At 41.8% G+C, this 17,438-nt stretch overlaps 1 protein-coding gene across 10 annotated transcripts in view; it reads left to right on the top strand.

Moving 5' to 3' along the window:
* ARMH3 (armadillo like helical domain containing 3) overlaps nucleotides 1-17,438 on the top strand; it is a 219,724-nt gene that overhangs the window by 89,738 nt on the left and 112,548 nt on the right. For 8 of the 10 annotated variants that reach the window (XR_004732135.3, XM_078346355.1, XM_035268873.3 and 5 more), the window contains 2 exons: nucleotides 9,917-9,999; nucleotides 11,301-11,427. The exons of the other annotated variants lie outside the window; for them this stretch is intronic. Coding sequence is in view for 7 of the 8 variants with exons in the window: in XM_078346355.1 (XP_078202481.1) it covers nucleotides 9,917-9,999; nucleotides 11,301-11,427 (210 nt within the window). In the remaining variant the exon portion in view is untranslated. The remainder of the gene's footprint in view (nucleotides 1-9,916; nucleotides 10,000-11,300; nucleotides 11,428-17,438) is intronic. 10 annotated transcript variants of the gene reach the window in all.

Genomic DNA, 17,438 nt, shown 5'->3' with positions numbered 1-17,438 from the left:
GTAGTCACTTGCTATCCAGAAACATGTCAACTCTCATAGGCCCATGAGCATTTTGTCAAGTAAAAGGGACAGGGTAAGGATTAGCTGTGCTTTTGTTACTCTGCCTATATTAGTTTCAAAGGGATATATCATGTAGTTTCATAAGATATTATCCTTCTCTGGGTCCCAAAGGAGCAAGACAAGTCAGTTACTGGTCCTATCTCATTTTGGCAAAAAGCAGAGTTCTTGGTTCTGTGTCAGAAGGCTCCACTGACACATGGTTTCATTGACTTTTACATTTCTTATTTTTATTTTTTTATTTTATTTATTTATTTTTTTTGAGACGGAGTTTCGCTCTTGTTACCCAGGCTGGAGTGCAACGGTGCGATCTCGGCTCACCGCAACCTCTGCCTCCTGGGTTCCGGCAATTCTCCCGCCTCAGCCTCCCGAGTAGCCGGGATTACAGGCACGCGCCACCAGGCCCAGCTAATTTTTTTGTATTTTTAGTAGAGACGGGGTTTCACCATGTTGACCAGGATGATCTCGACCTCTTTACCTCATGATCCACCCGCCTCGGCCTCCCAAAATGCTGGGATTACAGGCGTGAGCCACCGTGCCCAGTGACTTTTACATTTCTTTAAGGGTGATTTTGGCTCTCACTCATTTGGGAAATATTGCGGGGAAAGGAGCAGGTGGTTTGGGCCCTAGAAGAAGGCAGTGGCTCCTAAGCATGATTGGTTAGAGGCAGCTGCACAGGGACCCAACATTTCCCAAAGTCTAGGATCTGGAAACTTTCATGTAGAAACTAATTTTCATGAAAAAGAAGACGGTAGGTGGTAATTGTGAGGTGTGCATTGTCTGCAAGAAAATGGGGAATGGAAGATGGTTGAGAACCTTATTTATTTATTTAACAGATACACATTGACTGCAAGGAAAATGGTAAGGATGGAAGCAGACTTGCATTTAAAGAAAGGATTTGTTCTATTTTCTGCCTTACTTAGAGGAATGTGGAACCTTTAGTCAGTGCAGGCTGTTGACATACTGACTTGTGTACTCTGTTTACCTGGAGAGGCTGAGAGCATACAGCCAGAGCCATTTCATTTTCTTATTTGATTCTTTGGCTTCTGTGTCAGTGAAGTGGTTAGACTTGTAGCCAGACAGATGCCTATATTCTGAAAAGCCACCTATTTTTTTACCCTCCGAGACAGAGTCTTACTCTGTAGCGCAGCCTGGAGTGCCATAGCACAATCCTGGCTCACTGCAACCTCCCCCTCCCGGGTTCAGGCAGTTCTCCTGCCTCGGCATTCCGAGTAGGTGGGATTACAGGGGCACAGCTCCACACCTTGCTAATTTTTGTATTTTTAGTAGAGACAGGGTTTCACCTTGTTGGCCAGACTAATCTCAAACTCCTGACCTTGTGATCCACCTACCTCGCAAGTGCTGGGATTATAGGCGTGAGCCACTGCACCTGGCTGAGTATTTTTATATTATTCTGCTGGCAGGTGTTGGCTTCAGATTCTCTTCTGCACCACTTTACTGATTGACAGTGAGCCTTCTGATTGCTGGCAATGTCCCTCGGTAATTGGTGATTTTGTCCAGAGATGCTCATATTGGCTAGAGTTTATAGTGCCTCCAGGGTTTTGGTGGCATTAGCTTGTTACACTAGTGCTATTTTCATCCTGTCCTTTGAGTTTCTTACTTCTCTCCTAAGCAACTGAGATGGTAATATTATTCTTTTATCAGTCACTGAAATTTTCCGTCTCTTCTAATGAACAGGTTTTGACTTAGGTTCTGTGGCACCTAATCCTAGCTCCATGCCAGGCCACAAAATTGAGTCTGGCTGAGTGTTATCTTTGCTTTCTTTCTCTTTGTAGCATGTAAAAGCTGCTCAGATAGCTTTCTCTGACCTGATTCTTGGGAGACATTCATTTGTGCTCTCCTGGAAGCTCTCTGTCTCCTTCCTGTTCTTAATCTTATTTAAATGTCATTCACTTGGTTTTGTAATTAAGCCTCTCCTCAGCTTCTCTGAGGCAGGCGCCTGAGCTGCCACTTAATTGTGTCTTCCCGTGGTTGGCTTGTTCCTCTCTGCACCTGGTTTACCTTAATGTGGGGGACAGGTTTAGTCCTGGAGAAGTTCCCATATCCATTATTCATTCTAATCCTACATGGCAACACAATTTGCTGCTACCTTTTTCCCCTTCTCCTGATTTCAAAGCAGGATAGAAAAAAGTCTGGGAAAGTCCTCATTGTGTATGGTACGTTAATGCTAGGAACAGCTCTGCAAAAAAGGTTCGTTGTTGGGTGTGTGTTAGGGTCACTGCATAAGATGGCAGGATTCTCGGATGGTATTCAACTCTTCCATTTGAAAATTAGGGTGGGCGGGGTGCAGTGGCTCACACCTGTGATCCAGCACTTTGGGAGGCCAAGGCGGGTGGATCACCTGAGGTCAGGAGTTCAAGACCAGTCTGGTAAAACCCCATCTCTACTAAAAATACAAAAATTAGCCAGGGGTGGTGGTGCGCGCTTGTAATCCCAGCTACTTGGGAGACTGAGGCACGAGAATTTCTTGAACCCAGGAGGTGGAGGTTGTAGTGAGTTCGGATCTCGCCATTGCACTCCAGCCTGGGTGACAGAGTGATACTCTGTCCTAAAAAAAAAAATTAGATTGGCTGCCTCTGCCTCTGGGAATTTACGTGGGACTTAGGGAACCATTAGAGTACCTAGTCCTGGCTCAGCTTCCTAGAACCTGTACATTCTTCTATATTCCACCTGCATCTGCATGCTGCAGAAATGTCAGAACTCTACACACTGTTATCATTCTGTTTCACCAAATATGATGCACAAGACTCCCCAAGGAAGGGAACATGGGCCAAAGCTGAGTGTGAGACTGATAGTTGCCTCTAGTACAGAGTCAAAAGAGGCAGCATTTGTAGTCAATTTGAAGTTTCTGAAAAAGCCCAGAAACTGGGCCGGGCATGGTGGCTCATGCCTGTAATCCCAGCACTTTGGGAGTCCGAGGTGGGTGGATCATGAGGTCAAGAGATCAAGACCATCCTGGTCAACATGGTGAAACCCCGTCTCTACTAAAAATACAAAAAATTAGCTGGGCATGGTGGTGCATGCCTGTAATCCCAGCTACTCAGGAGGCTGAGGCAGGAGAATTGCCTGAAACCAGGAGGCGGAGGTTGTGGTGAGCCGAGATCATGCCATTGCACTCCAGCCTGGGTAACAAGAGCGAAACTCCGTCTCAAAAAAAAGAAAAAAAAAAAGCCCAGAAACTAATTTTTCAAGGGGCCTACTATATAAGACTTTCCAATGAAGAAATGAGTGTATACTGAGTATTCACTTCCCTACAACTTAAACATATTTAATGTGTAATGTAATACCTCAGATATTTTACTGCAGTAATTTCTCAGTTCTTCAATTAGTGCAAAGTAACAGTACTTGGAGCCAGGTACCGGGTGCCTTATTTAGTATAATAGATGAAATAGTAAGGATTGGGGTCAAACCAGGGGTCCCTGAGGATTTCGTAGGATAGTGTTGGTACTTAGTGCACTGTTAGTTTGGATTTTGAGCTTTGGTGATTATTTTGTATTCTTTTTTCTTTTTTAAATTTTTCTCAAGAGGTGCTGAAGGGATTTGGTGATTATTTTGAAGATTACCACAGTGTTGCCTTGAAGGCTGCCCAGGGTTCAATTTTAATTTGCATTCCTGCTCAAGTCCATGTGCTCTCTGTTAATTATTTTTGGCTTCTTTCTTTTTTCCTGTCAGTGAGGAAGCATCTTTGTATGTTTGTCCCTGTGCTCAGTTTGGCATACTTTGACATGAATGTCAGCCAGTCAGTTATGCGAAGGTGACAGAAAGTGGGACTGGAGTGTTTGTGAGGCTCTTGGGAGTGTCTGTGGAAAGACAAACATTGACCTCTTGTTTTTCTTTTTAATTGGGGTAAAATAAACTTAGAACTTATCATTGTAACTATGTTTAAGCATACAGCTCAGTGGCATTAAGTATATTCACATTGTGCAACCATCATTACCTTTTATTTCCAGTAGTTTTTTTATCTTGCCAAACTGAAACTCAATACTCATTAAACAATATCTCCTTTTTTTTCTTTTTTGTGAGACTGAGTCTTGCTCTGTTGCCCAGGCTGGAGTACAGTGGTGTGGTCTCGATTCGCTGCAACTTCCGCCTCCTGGATTCAAGTGATTGTCTTGCCTCCGCCTCCTGAGTAGCTGGGACTACAGGCGTTCACCACCATGCCCACCTTATTTTTTATTTATCTATTTTTTTGGTAGAGACAGGGTTTCACCATGTTGCAGGCTGGTTTTGAATTCCAGACCTCAGGTAATCTGCCTGCCTTGGCCTCTAAAGTGCTGGGATTACAGGTGTGAGTCACTGCGTCTGGCCGACAATAACTCTTAATTCCCCCTCATGCTGGTCCCTGGTAACCACTGACTCTGTGAATTTGATTATTCTGAGTATTTCATTTAAATGTAATTAAACAATATTCATCCTTTTGTAACCAGTTTATTTCACTTTAGAATAATATCTTCAAGGTTCACTTATGTTGTAGCACATGTGAGAATTTTCTTTTAGGCTGAATAATATTCTGCCATATGTGTATATTCCATATTTTGTTTATTCATTCATCTGTTGATGGACATTTGGGTTGCTTCCACCTTTTGGCTGTTGTGAATGATGCTGCTTAAACATGGATGTACAATACTTGTTTGAGTTTCTGCAATCTCTTCTCTTTTTGAGATTGTGTGGGTTTAATTATCTTAGGCCAATAGAGTGAAGTCCTGAGACATTTAGAGAGATGTACTCTGAGCTGGCCAGGCATGGTGGCTCATGCCTGTAATCCTAGGACTTTGGGAGGCTGAGGTGGGTGGATCACTTGAGGTTAGGAGTTCGAGACCAGCCTGACCAATATGGGGAACTGCTGTCTCTATTAAAAATGCAAAAATAAGCCAGGCATGGTGGTGGGTGCTTGTAATCCCAGCTACTTGGGAGTCTAAGGCAGGAGAATCTCTTGAACCCAGCAGGAGGAGGTTGCGGTGAGCCAAGATCACACCATTGTACTCCAGTCTGGGTGACAGAGTGAAACTGTCATTTAAAAAAAAAAAAAAAAAAAAAGGAAAAAAGAAAAAAGAGATGTACTCTGAGCTTACGGGATTTTTCCTGTCACTTTGATATGTGAGGGGCTAATCAGTGGAGTTGTGTTCAAAGTATGGTTTTTGGTGGCAAATATAGATATTTGCCTAGACAGCTCCCATATCCCCAACAAATGTTTTTTAAATTGAAGTTTGGGTGGATCCAGTACAGTTTCATAGACTTCAGCAGTGGGAGTTAATAGACTTTCTTCTCCCCAGCATATTATCCTAAATATAGTTTAGCTTCAACCAGCATATTGGCTCTGGGTAATTTATTTAGCCTTTCTGAATTTTGATTTGCTCATCTGTAAAATGTGAACAGTTTTACAGATATCTGATGAACAATTTCATCAGATCGTGCAGTGGCGCGATCTTGGCTCACTGCAACCTCTGCCTCCCAGGTTCAAGCAGTTCTCCTGCCTCAGCCTCCCAAGTAGCTGGGACTATAGGCATGCACCACCACACCTAGTTAATTTTTGTATTTTTTTAGTGGAGACGGAGTTTCACCATATTGGCCAGGATGGTCTCGATCTCTTGACCTCGTGATCCACCCACCTTGGCCTCCCAAAATGCTGGAATTACAGGCGTGAGCCACTGCACCCGGCTGAGAATAATATACTTTAAGTGCTTTACATAATATCTGGCACCTAGAAAGCACCTAGTAAGTGTTACCTTTCCTGTCATTTATGACCATGGTGTTTCTCACTTTGAGAAGGGGTAAATGCAGTTTGAGGGAGGTGATTTCTGTAGTTAAGGGTCTCTTTTTAAGGTATCGGATAGAGGGTATTAGAAAAAAGGAAGGTTTGAAATGCTCTGTGTGAGCTTCTGGGCACAATAATTAACTTGTAGTTGTCGTGACTCTTCTGGAGGAAATGATGCATTCCTCTGTGAAATGTTTCTTGGCATTGGTATTTTGGGACATCCCATTCCCAGGGTTGTGGAGTGTGGGCCCATAGGCATTATCTCTTAACGTTTGGAAGGTCTCAACTACCAAGCTTGCCCTTATTCAAAAGGATATTCTCTGCAACAAGCCATGCCATTCTCTTTAGAGGAGGTGTAATGGGCAAAACTGTTTACACAGTATTAAGTTTCTATACCATAAGGTCATGCTTCTTTGGAAATCTCTCAGACCAGGAGTCAGGCCTTTGGTGAAGAATAATCCTGTGTTAGCCCTTTACCCCCTACTTCATTTAAAAAATTATTATTTAACAATGAGAAACATGATAAAGCAAAGGATTAAATTAAAAGGTACATACTACCCCTCATATCTTCATAATATATCTTACAGACATATGACTAATTAATAATACTATGTTTGTACAATCAGCCACTTATTTTATAGTTATCTTAACTCTTCCCTGTATGTGTGGCTACTTCTGTGAGTGTCCTTAGAACAATTTGGCTGGTCATGTGCCCAGATGGCATCAAGTGGACAAGTGGATCAAGGGCAGTTTTCTAAAAATGTGTGTGTATGTGGAGGGGGTGAGTCAGGAGCCTGCCAGCATGAGCTCTGTGTTGGCACTGAGATCCTAAGTGCCAGTTCTCAGCTGTCCTTGAAACTGCCCTTGACACAAGGGCATTCTCTTCTTTGGCCTAAACCTCTGTCTTTTTTGGCCTAAGCCCTGTCCAAAACTTAGTCTGTACTATAATAGTTTATAAATAAACCTGGTTCTTAATTGTTTATAACCATTTTTTTTGTTTTGGTTCTGATTTTGAGTAAAGAAAGGAGATCTTGGCTCCTTTTAATGTCCATATCTAATCATATTCCATTTGCAGTACCTAATTTTGAAGAAGGCAACACTGACTGAGGGAATTAGGAACAGTTTTAGTTGATAGTTGTGTGCTTAAAAAAAAAAAGATAGGAGAGAGAAAGCAGCCACAAGGGGAAGAGAGGTGACAGCAGAGAACAGGCCCAGGAGCTGGCGGAGAAGCCTGCTGAGGCTGAGCAAAGCTTCTGGGAGTCTTTTTGTGTTGCCACTGAGTGGCAGGAAGGCAATAATGAGGTATTAAACACTTGTACTTTAACGAGTAGCTGAGGAACAAGGGAAAAGGGGGACCAAATACATGAAAATAACGTAGAGCAGCTAGCAGGTAGAGAAAGTTATAAACCAGAGTCTAGAGAAGTGCTGGTAACAGTATAGTGAGCAGGCCTAAGCACACCATTCATAGTAAGCTATATCCCCCCTTTAACATTCAGCTGATCTTACCTTATTTAATCTTCTTAATGGCATAGTAGAAAGAACACTAAACAGGAGACTAAGTTCTAGTCCCAGCTCAGTCACCAGCTATTTTGGGGTGAGCGTGGAATGGGGGATGGAGTTTTCTTATCAAAAAATAAGGAAATTGGATTAAATGACCTAAGGTATTTTCTAGCTCTAAAAATCTATAATCAGCTATGTCAAAGCCTCACAGACTTAGAAATCCCATCATATCAGATCAGAGGCTAGAATCAGTGTGTAGTGGTGTATAGGACACTGAACAGTTGATATAATGAGTGTGAAGTCAGGGAGATGATGATGGAGAAAAGTGCTATTTCATGGGATATTTGGAACATTCTGTCTTGAAGAATTGCCATCTGTGATGTCAGAGGCATCATTTTAGTTGCCTGTTGAATTCCTTATAGAGAATTCTTCCTGGTGAGAAGACCTGGGTTCTTTGGGGAGTTGGATATCTGACCTGCATTTTCAGGGGTAGAACGCAAGCTGCTCTAACACTGACTCTCAGAGTTTGTAGTACTGTATTCTCCCTCTCAATACTGTGGCTCCGCTAATGCCTGTGGCAGTTGGGACACAGGTTGCCTCTTGGCCTGTGCCAGAATTGCTCTTTTACTCCTCTAATATTTATCACTTTGTCATCCTGGACTCTGAATCCCAGAGATCAAGACTCGCTGTAGTCCAGCAGAGGAGCAATAAATCATTGCTCAGACATTTTTTCCTCCAGGTTTCCTGCCCCTTAATTACCACATTGCCACTGCTGAGGCTGCATCTTCGTGGTGTGTTTTGCTAGGGACAAAGGCCCTTGTTGATTGGATGTGTGCAAAAGCTGCTTTGTCTCTAGCCATTACATTTTGCAGAGCTCCATGTGTGCTACCCATCCCTTTCTCTCGTTTCTTTGAGTTTATAGAGTCCGATTGTCAGGTAGTATATCATTAACAGGGCTTATCTAAGCTCTGGGGATTAGGTGGTGGGGTGGGCAGCTCCAACATAGCTCAGCAAGGTGATCTTCATTAAGGAGGGAAGTTTGGGTTAGTCATTTTTATGTGGATTTTAGCTAGCCTCCTTATTCCTGTGCTCCTGGTAGGAACTAAGCAGGTTGTGTGATCCTGAGTGGGATCCTTTTTTTTTTTTTTTGCCCCCAGTCCAACAGAACACTTGATCACTTAACACACACCATTAAAAGGGCCAGCTGCCTATCATTTGCCTTTTCATTATGAAACCCCAGAGAACTCAAGTTGGGGCCAGGAGTAAAGAGTTCATAAATGAAGATGCCTATTCTTTCATCCCTGGCAAGGCTTTTTTGCTATTTGAGGGGAAGATTTAGGCTTTAGAAACAGAATGTGGGTGAAGCCAGCCTCTTGTACTTTCTTTGCCTGCTGTTTCTTTACTGTACCTGTGCTTTTAAAGGATTGAGAGTGAGGGGTGTTGTGTGGCAGGCAGTAAGAGTCTGGAGAGTCTCACTCCTACTCATCATTCCCTGCTGTTCCAAATCAAAGCTCACATCTCTTCTTTAAGAGTAGTAAACTTCACACAAAACTCAGACAGCATGGGAGAATGAACTTCTTTGCTGGCAAAGAAGCAGATATGGTCCTAAAAAAAGAGAGGTCAAGCCTTTTCTTGGGTCTATGGAAGGTGGGAGTTTGAGGGGGAGAAGATGGAAGGACCACAGATTGCCCGCAGCTGCTGAATCCCTTTATAGTATCCCATCAAGTAGGGGAGGTGAGTACAGGAGCATTATCTGAGATCGGCAGAGAAGCAGGATTCATTTCATGGACAGAATGTGCTAGGTGAATGAGTATAAGGTAATTGATAACTTCTTTTATGCTTAAAATTTGTTTGCAAAAATGTCTGAAGCTGCACTGTTAGTTAACCTAGGGACTTGGCAGCAAACCTCTTTACTGAGGTTGCTTGGGTTTTTGCAATCTCTCCCCTCACTAAGGATTGCTAAGTAGAAAGAGATTTCAGTAAATGTTGTCACTGTCAAGAGAGGTCAGTGCAAGCTACACTTTGTTTGAAGAGTTAGAACAGTTAAGGGCTTTTTTTCTCTTTGTGAGCTCTCCTCACCTAGACCTGCAGTCCAGCTATAATAGCTGCCACATCTGGTGACCAGTTAGAATGGATACATGTTCCTCTTAGCATTGATGTCTGAAATGCATACATGTCTAAAGCCTGGTGATAATAGAAGCTAGCAGCTGAGAGTGGAAGGGGGACCCTCATTTTCACCTGTAAATTGAACAGATTTGATGGGGAAATCACCATGTGGGAGTAGATTTGAAACACCAAAATGTCAGTTTTATAGTCAAATTTCTGAGCTTAATTGCTATATAAGAAGTGGGAAAAAGAAGTAGATATTTAAAAACCTTCCATGAGCAGATAAGCATACACGTGCTTGGGAAGGTGAGTGCTTTCCTCAAATATACCTACCTTATCTGCTTTTTAAAAGACCTTGGTGGCTGTGACTTACTCAAACTCTGGATTTTTTTAGAGCTAGTCTGTTTTTATTTAGCTTTATTAATGATGGTTTGAATAGATTGTTGATGTCTCTTTTTCTCTCTTTTTTTTTTAAAGCCTTGATAAATTTGCTGAAGTTCCTTATGTCAAATGAGACTGTACTTTTGGCCAAACACAACATTTTTACATTAGCCCTTATGGTGAGTATCAAAACAAGTATTTATTTTTCTGAAGCCATATGCTAAGGCAGAAATGTTCTCGTTTGAAACAGGAGCTATTGGTTGGTCCAGGGACTAAGTCATAGAGGGAACCAGGCATATATATATATATATTTTTAATCAGAATCTGGACTGGTGGTCCCTACTTTCACCTATGTCTTTGGCAAACTCTGCATGACTCTCTTTCCTTCATGAAAGTATATTGTCTGGCAGGGGCAGGTATAGATTAGATCTCTGTGTATGAATAGTGAGCCTTGGTCCCAACTGAGACACTGCACTGTATACTACTACGGTCTCTATGCTGGTAAATAGCTAAGCCTCTGAGGGTTCCATCATGGCTGCACTTGGTTTCTGAGGGACATTACAGATACTTATTTATCTGGCTGGTTATTTGGGATAGAAGGAGGCCATTGTGCATTTTGACTGTCTTCTTAGGATATTATACAATGTGTTCTTGTTTTTTTTTTTTTTTTTTTTTTTTGAGATGGAGTTTCGCTCTTGTTACCCAGGCTGGAGTGCAATGGCGCCATCTCAGCTCACCGCAACCTCCGCCTCCTGGGTTCAGGCAATTATCCTGCCTCAGCCTCCTGAGTAGCTGGGATTACAGGCATGCACCACCATGCCCAGCTAATTTTTTGTATTTTTAGTAGAGATGGGGTTTCACCATGTTGACCAGGATGGTCTCGATCTCTTGACCTTGTGATCCACCTGCCTCGGCCTCCCAAAGTGCTGGGATTACAGGCGTGAGCCACCGTGCCCGGCCCGGTCTCGATCTCTTGACCTCGTGATCCACCCACCTCGGCCTCCCAAAGTGCTGGGAATGTGTTCTTAAACATTCAACATTAGAGGGGAAAAAAAGTTTAGATTCATAGCATTTGCTGATTTTCATTGTAGAACTACACCCACCATGGCCAATTTCAAGCTATCAGTGTGACATCAGAGTCATACAGAGTTGGGAAGCAATGTGCAGTAGCACACCATTATGTGGTGTTTCCACCACACAGATATAGTAGGTATGAATCTCCAGAACATAGGTTATAGTAAAAGGTAGAAAATAATTAGGGAAGGGATAAGTTTTTAGTATTTGCTGCTTTCATTTTAATATCATTTATTTAATTATATGTTTATATGAGTGAAATTTTTAATAATAGCTGTGTTTAAAAATTCCTGAAAATTTTATAGTCATCTCTTATAAAACAATAAGAGCTGGCTACAGCATACCACTGATAATTTCTGGTCTTCATAGCATGATCCCTATATATGGGCCTTTGCTTTGTTTTTAGATTGTGAACCTATTTAATATGTTTATCACATATGGCGACACATTTCTGCCAACCCCCAGCAGCTATGATGAACTTTACTATGAGATTATCCGCATGCACCAGAGCTTTGACAACCTCTACTCCATGGGTAAGCTGCCTTTTCTTTTTACTCCTTTCTCCATCAGTTGTCTAGCTTTTGGCATATAAGAGGAAAAGACTACAAAAGATATTCCTCTAGTTGTTTGGTGCCCTGTGTGGCACAGAAATATAGTAGCCTCCTCTTTTCAGGCAATAGGAAGGTACACGTGGGCCTTTTTGTCTTTAGGAATTCAGATTTTATCTCAGTGTAAAGCTGGTTAGCAGCCCTTTGTTGATGTTTGTGAGAGAGAGAGGGAATAGGGAGGCTTGTGGATTCATTGAATGCCAGGGAGAAGGAGGTGAAAGAGTGGGTGGGAATTGACAGCAGCAAATAAAAGAACTTGGATCCCAGAACATTGTGTAATTTGAGGATGTCCAGGATTTTAAGGAATCTTGGTGTACCTATGTATTTTTAGCATAACTTACAAGTGGAAGTGGGCATTAGATAAAAAGCTTTTTTTGCAAATCTTTTGGTGATTGGCTCACTGAAAATGTACTCTTCAGCTACAGCAAATATAACTGATTTCTAAAAGAAGACATATGTCCCTGTAAGTTTGAGATAAGGGCCTGGTTAATTCTACCTGTAGTTTAAAGGTTTAGGAAAAATCTCTACAGATTGCACAGAAACAGCCATTCAGTGAAACTATCTTATTTATTCATTTGTTTAGAAATGGAGTTTTGCTCTTGTTGCCCAGACTAGAGTGCAATGGCATGCTCTTAGCTCACAGCAATTTCCGCCTCCCGGGTTCAAGCAATTCTCCTGCCAAAGCCTCCCAAGTAGCTGGGATTACAGGCATGTGCCACCACACCTGGCTAATTTTGTGTTTTTAGTAGAGACAGGGTTATTCCATGTTGGTCAGGCTGGTCTCAAACTCTGACCTCAGGTGATCCACTCACCTTGGCCTCCCAAAGTGCTGGGATTACAGGCGTGAGCCACTGCATCCAGCCAAACTCTCTTATTTTTAAAACCCAAACTTATTAGCTTTATTGAAGTTAATTTATATATAATAAACTGCACACATTTTAAATATACAAATTTTAATGAATCTTGACATATGCATATGTATGTGAAACTATTACAGTGGTCAGGATAATAACCATATCTATCACCTCCCAAAAGTTTCCTTGTATCTCTTTAGAATCCTCTCATGTCTCCTTTATCATCTTCACCCACTGTGCCTCATCCCTGGCCAACCACTGATTTGCCTTCTGTCACTGTAGATTAGTTTGCTTCATTCTTTGTAATGAGATTAATTGTGAAAACCCCAACCTCTCTTTGGGACTCCTATATGATGAGAAAAAAGGAGAGGATTTGAAACAAGTACCCAGGAGAAAGAATAGAAGCAGCAGTGGAAAAGAAGGGTTGCCTGGGAGGACAATAGTTTTTTTCTAGTATACTTTATTTTTTAGAGCAGTGAAGGAAAACTTTCAAAAGAACTTAGTAAGAGAACCTTGCTATAATGTCTTAGTCAGTGCAAGTAGGGCCTTGTACTGGATGTTTTCAGTGGCAAGTGTCAGAAAACTCAGACTTAAAACTACCTTTTTTTTTTTTGAGACCGAGTCTCACTCTGTAGCCCAGGCTGGAGTGCAGTGGTGTGATCTTGGCTACTTGTAACCTCCGCCTCCCAGGTCCTGGTCCAAGCAGTTCTCCTACCTCAGCCTCCTTAGTAGCAGGGATTACAGGCATGCGCCACCAGACCCATCGGACTTTTGTATTTTTAGTAGAGACGGGGTTTCACCATGTTGGCCAGGCTGGTGTTGAGCTCCTGACATCATGATCCACCCATCTCAGCCTCCCAAAGTGCTGGGATTACAGGCGTAAGCCACCGCACCTGGCCGAAACGATCTTAGAGAGTAGGAAAATTATATAACAGCCCTAGAATGGTATGTTCAGTTGCTGAGCAATGTCTGCAAGGACCCAGGTTTTAAAAATATCTCTTCTCTCTCATTCTCATTGTAATAGCGTTAGCAACAAGTCAGTTTTCTTTTTTTAATTTTTTTTTTTTAGCGGGGGAGGAAGGCAGGAAGGGAGGGAAGAAGGACGGTAGGGAGGAAGGAAGGGATAAAGGAAGGAAGGAAGGAAGGAAGGAAGGGAGGAAGCGGGGAGGGAGGGAGGGAGGGAAGGGAAGGAAGGAAATCAAGCAATGAGAGAGACATTGCCAACCTGGATCTATAGGTTTACAAGCTGATTTCTGTTTTTTTGAGAGAAGGAAAGGAAAAAAAATAAGTAAAGGAGAGGAAGAAAGAGGAAGAAAAAGAGGGAGAGTAAATGGAAATATTGCTTTATTTTGAAAAAAATTGGGCATTAATAATGGCCAGTCAATGTTTCATTTAAACTTATGGGTAGGTGTGATGTGGTATTGACAAGAATGTATATTTTGTGTATTTGAAGTGGAGAGCTCTATAAATATTTATTAAGTTTACTTGTTCCGGATCTGAGTTCGAGTCCTTGATATCCTTATTAATTTTCTGTCTCATTGAATCTAAGTCTCGTATCTGGGTGTTAGGATCGTTAGCTCTTATTGTTGCATTGATCCTTTTATCACTATATCTTTGTTGCTTTAAAATCTATTTTATCCGATACAAGAATTGCAACTCCTGCTTTTTATTTATTTATTATTTATTTTTGCTCTCCATTTGGTTGGTAAATCTTTCTCCATCCCTTTGTTTTGAGTCTTTGTGTATCCTTGCATGTGAAACAGGTCTGGATGTAACATGCCGTTGGGTTTTGGCTGTGTCTTTTGATTGGGGGATTTAGTCAATTTAAATTTAGGGTTACTGCCATTTGATGTTGACTGGCTGTTTTATCCATTCGTTGGTGTAAATTCTTCTTTATGTTGGTGCTCTTTACTTTTTGGTGTATTTTTAGAAAGGCTAATACTGGTTGTTTCTTTCTGTGTGTAATGCTTCTTTCAGAAGCTCTTGTAAAGCAAGCCTGGTGGTAATAAAATCTCTGAGTTCTTGCTTGTTCATAAAAGATTTTATTTTTCCTTCAGTTGTGAAGCTTACTTTGGCTGGATATGAAATTCTGGGCTGAAGGTTCTGTTCTTTGAGGATGTTGAATATTGGCCCCCACTCTCTTCTGGCTTGTAGAGTTTCTGCCGAGAGATCTGCTGTAAGTCTGATAGGCTTGCCTTTGTGGGTAACCTGACCTTTCTCTCTGGCTGCCCTTGGTATTTTCTCCTTCGTTTCAACCCTGGTGAATCTAACGATTATGTGCCTTGGGGTTGCTCTTCTTGAGGAATATCTTTGTGGTGTTCTCTGTATTACCTGGGGTTGAATGTTGACCTGCTTTGCTAGTTTAGGAAAATTTTCCTGAATAATATCCTGAAGGGTATTTTCCAGCTTGGATTCATTCTCTCCATCGCATTCAGGTACACCTATCAAACGCAAATTTGGTCTTTTCACATAGTCCCACATTTCTTGGAGACTTTGCTTATTCCTTTTTATCCTTTTTTTTCTAATCTTTTCTTCACGTTTTATTTCATTAAGTTGGACTTTGACCTCTGATATCCCTTCTTCTGCTTGAACAATTCGAGTGTTTAAACCTGTGCATACTTCTTGGAGTTCCTGTATTGTATTCTTCAGTTCCATTAATTCACTCATACTCCTCTCTAAGTTGTCTATTCTCAATAGGATTTCATCAAACCTTTTTTCAAAGTTCCTAGTTTCTTTATGTTGGGCTACAACATGTTCTTTTAACTCACCGAAGTTTGTTATTATCCATTCCTTGAAGAGTGATTCTGTCATTGGGATGCGCTCGTTCTCCATCAAGCCTTGTTCCATTGTTGATGTGGAACTGTGATCATCTTTAGAGGGAGAGGCGTTCTGACTTTGAGTATTCTCAGCTTTTTTACGCTGGTTTCTTCCCGTCATTGTAAATTTATCCTCCTGTCGTCTTTGAAATTACCAACTTTCAGATTAGGTCTCTTGAGTGGACGTCCAGGTTGTTAGTTCCCAGGGCCAGAGCAGCGGCGTTAAAACTAATGATGCTTTTCTGCCCAGGATTCTCCTGTCTGGCTTCCTTCTTGTGTCCGTAGTAGGCGACTCTGCCTTCCTGGGGCTCCAAACCTCGGTCAGAAGGGGAACCGGTCCCGTTTACTCTGCGCCGAGCGCTGCTGCGCCGAGGTGCCGTCACAGCTGCTGCTCCTGGCTCTGGTGTCATGCTGGGGGCCCGTGCAGGTCCTCCGAACCTGTTTACTCTGCTCCGAGAGCTGCTGCGCCGAGGTGCCGGCGGAACCACTGCGCCGGCCACGAGAGTCGCGCTGGCCACCCGTAAGTTTCCTCCACTGGGGGATCTTCTGCTCCGTGAGCGACCAGAATTTTTCTGAAAGTGTGGCGTCCTCTAGTTCTCCGCGCCTTTCCTGAGAGCTGCAATCTCGGGATGTTAGCGATTGGCCATCTTGAATGGTTCTAACAAGTCAGTTTTCTATGCAACAGCAAGTTTCAGTTGTCCGATCAAGACCTATCTCTTTATTTTAGGAGCTTGGCAGCCTTACATAAGAACCCTCTAATTGACTTCACATTGGCTAGATGTGCTCAGGGTACCCTAGTGTCATTTGCATCTGCCTGGGTTCACCAACTTCTTGAGAATGTAGAATGTAGAGTTTTCCAAGGGTGGAGAGCTGCCCCAGAGGTTTTAGCACTCATCAATAGATGAATAACGATGCTTAATAATAATGAGGAAAGGAAAGAGTTAGAGTGGGGGAGATATTTTATAAAAGTCTAACATACTAGCTCTATTGGACCATATGTAACTTCTCAAATGAGATAAAGCCTTGTGGCTACAGCAACAAGATAAGAGAAGATACCCGTGGATGTCCAAACCTGCCAAGGGAATAAAAATGTTAACCAGGAGGGCATAAATAGGAAAGTGAAAATTTTCACCAGCTGAAACACAGCAAACAATAGGAGGTAACATGCTTCAGTGTTCTGTTTTATGTAAAGTATAAACTTCTGGTAAAAAAAAAAAATTGCTTTTTATTAACAAAAATTTGTGAGGCATAATTTATATATACAGCAAAAGCACCCTTTAAAATGTACAGTTTTGAGTTTTGACAAAGGCATATAGTAGTGTAACTATCACAAAAAATCAAGATATAGAAGAGTTTCACCATTGAAATAAAGCAGTGCTAAGTAGGAGTGATTTTTCTCACCAATGTGTTGTTGTTTTCATCATGAAACTCTGGCATATATTCTGTTAGATTTATCTTAATGTGTTTCATGGGGTTTGGTGCTATTATTAATAGTATTTTTGAAAATTTTAATTTTAACTGTTCATTGCCAATATGCAGAAACACTACTGTTTTAAATTTTTTTTAATATAACAGCTTTATGAGATATAATTCACTTACCATATAATCTGCCCATTAAAGGATACAGTTTGATGAGTTTTAATATATTCAGAGTTGTACTACCATTACCACAATGAACTTTGAAATATTTTCTTTTCTTTTCTTTTCTTTTTTTTTTTGAGATGGAGTCTCACTCTCGTCACCCAGCCTGGAGTGCAATGGTATGATCTCAGCTCACTGCAACCTCTGCCTCCCAGGTTCAAGTGATTCTCCTGCCTCAGCCTCCCAAGTAGCTGGGATTATGGACATGTGCCACCATGCCTGGCTAATTTTTATATTTTTAATATAGATGGGGTTTCACCATGTTGGCCAGGCTGGTCTTGAATTTCTGACCTCAGGTGATCTGCCCACCTTGGCCTCCCAAAGTGCTGGGATTACATGCGTGAGCCACCGTGCCCAGCCCTGGAGCATTTGCATCACCCCAATGAGAAACCTCCCATTTACTGCAATCTCCCGAGCCCTAGGCAATCACTAATCTACTCTTTGTGTCTATAGATTTGCCTATTCTGGACATTTTATATAAATGAAATCACACACTATGTGGTCTCTTATGACTGGCTTCTTTTATTTTGGATCTTTTCAAGGTTGATCCATGAAGTAACAGTACTTGTTCCATTTTCACTGTGAAACAATATTACATTGTATGGATATACCACATTTTATTTAT

The sequence above is a fragment of the Callithrix jacchus genome, chromosome 12 (assembly GCF_049354715.1).
Source record: "Callithrix jacchus isolate 240 chromosome 12, calJac240_pri, whole genome shotgun sequence".
Classification (NCBI taxonomy): domain Eukaryota; kingdom Metazoa; phylum Chordata; class Mammalia; order Primates; family Cebidae; genus Callithrix; species Callithrix jacchus.
The sequence above is the reverse complement of the archived record's forward strand: the minus strand, read 5'-3'. Positions and strand labels throughout refer to the sequence as shown.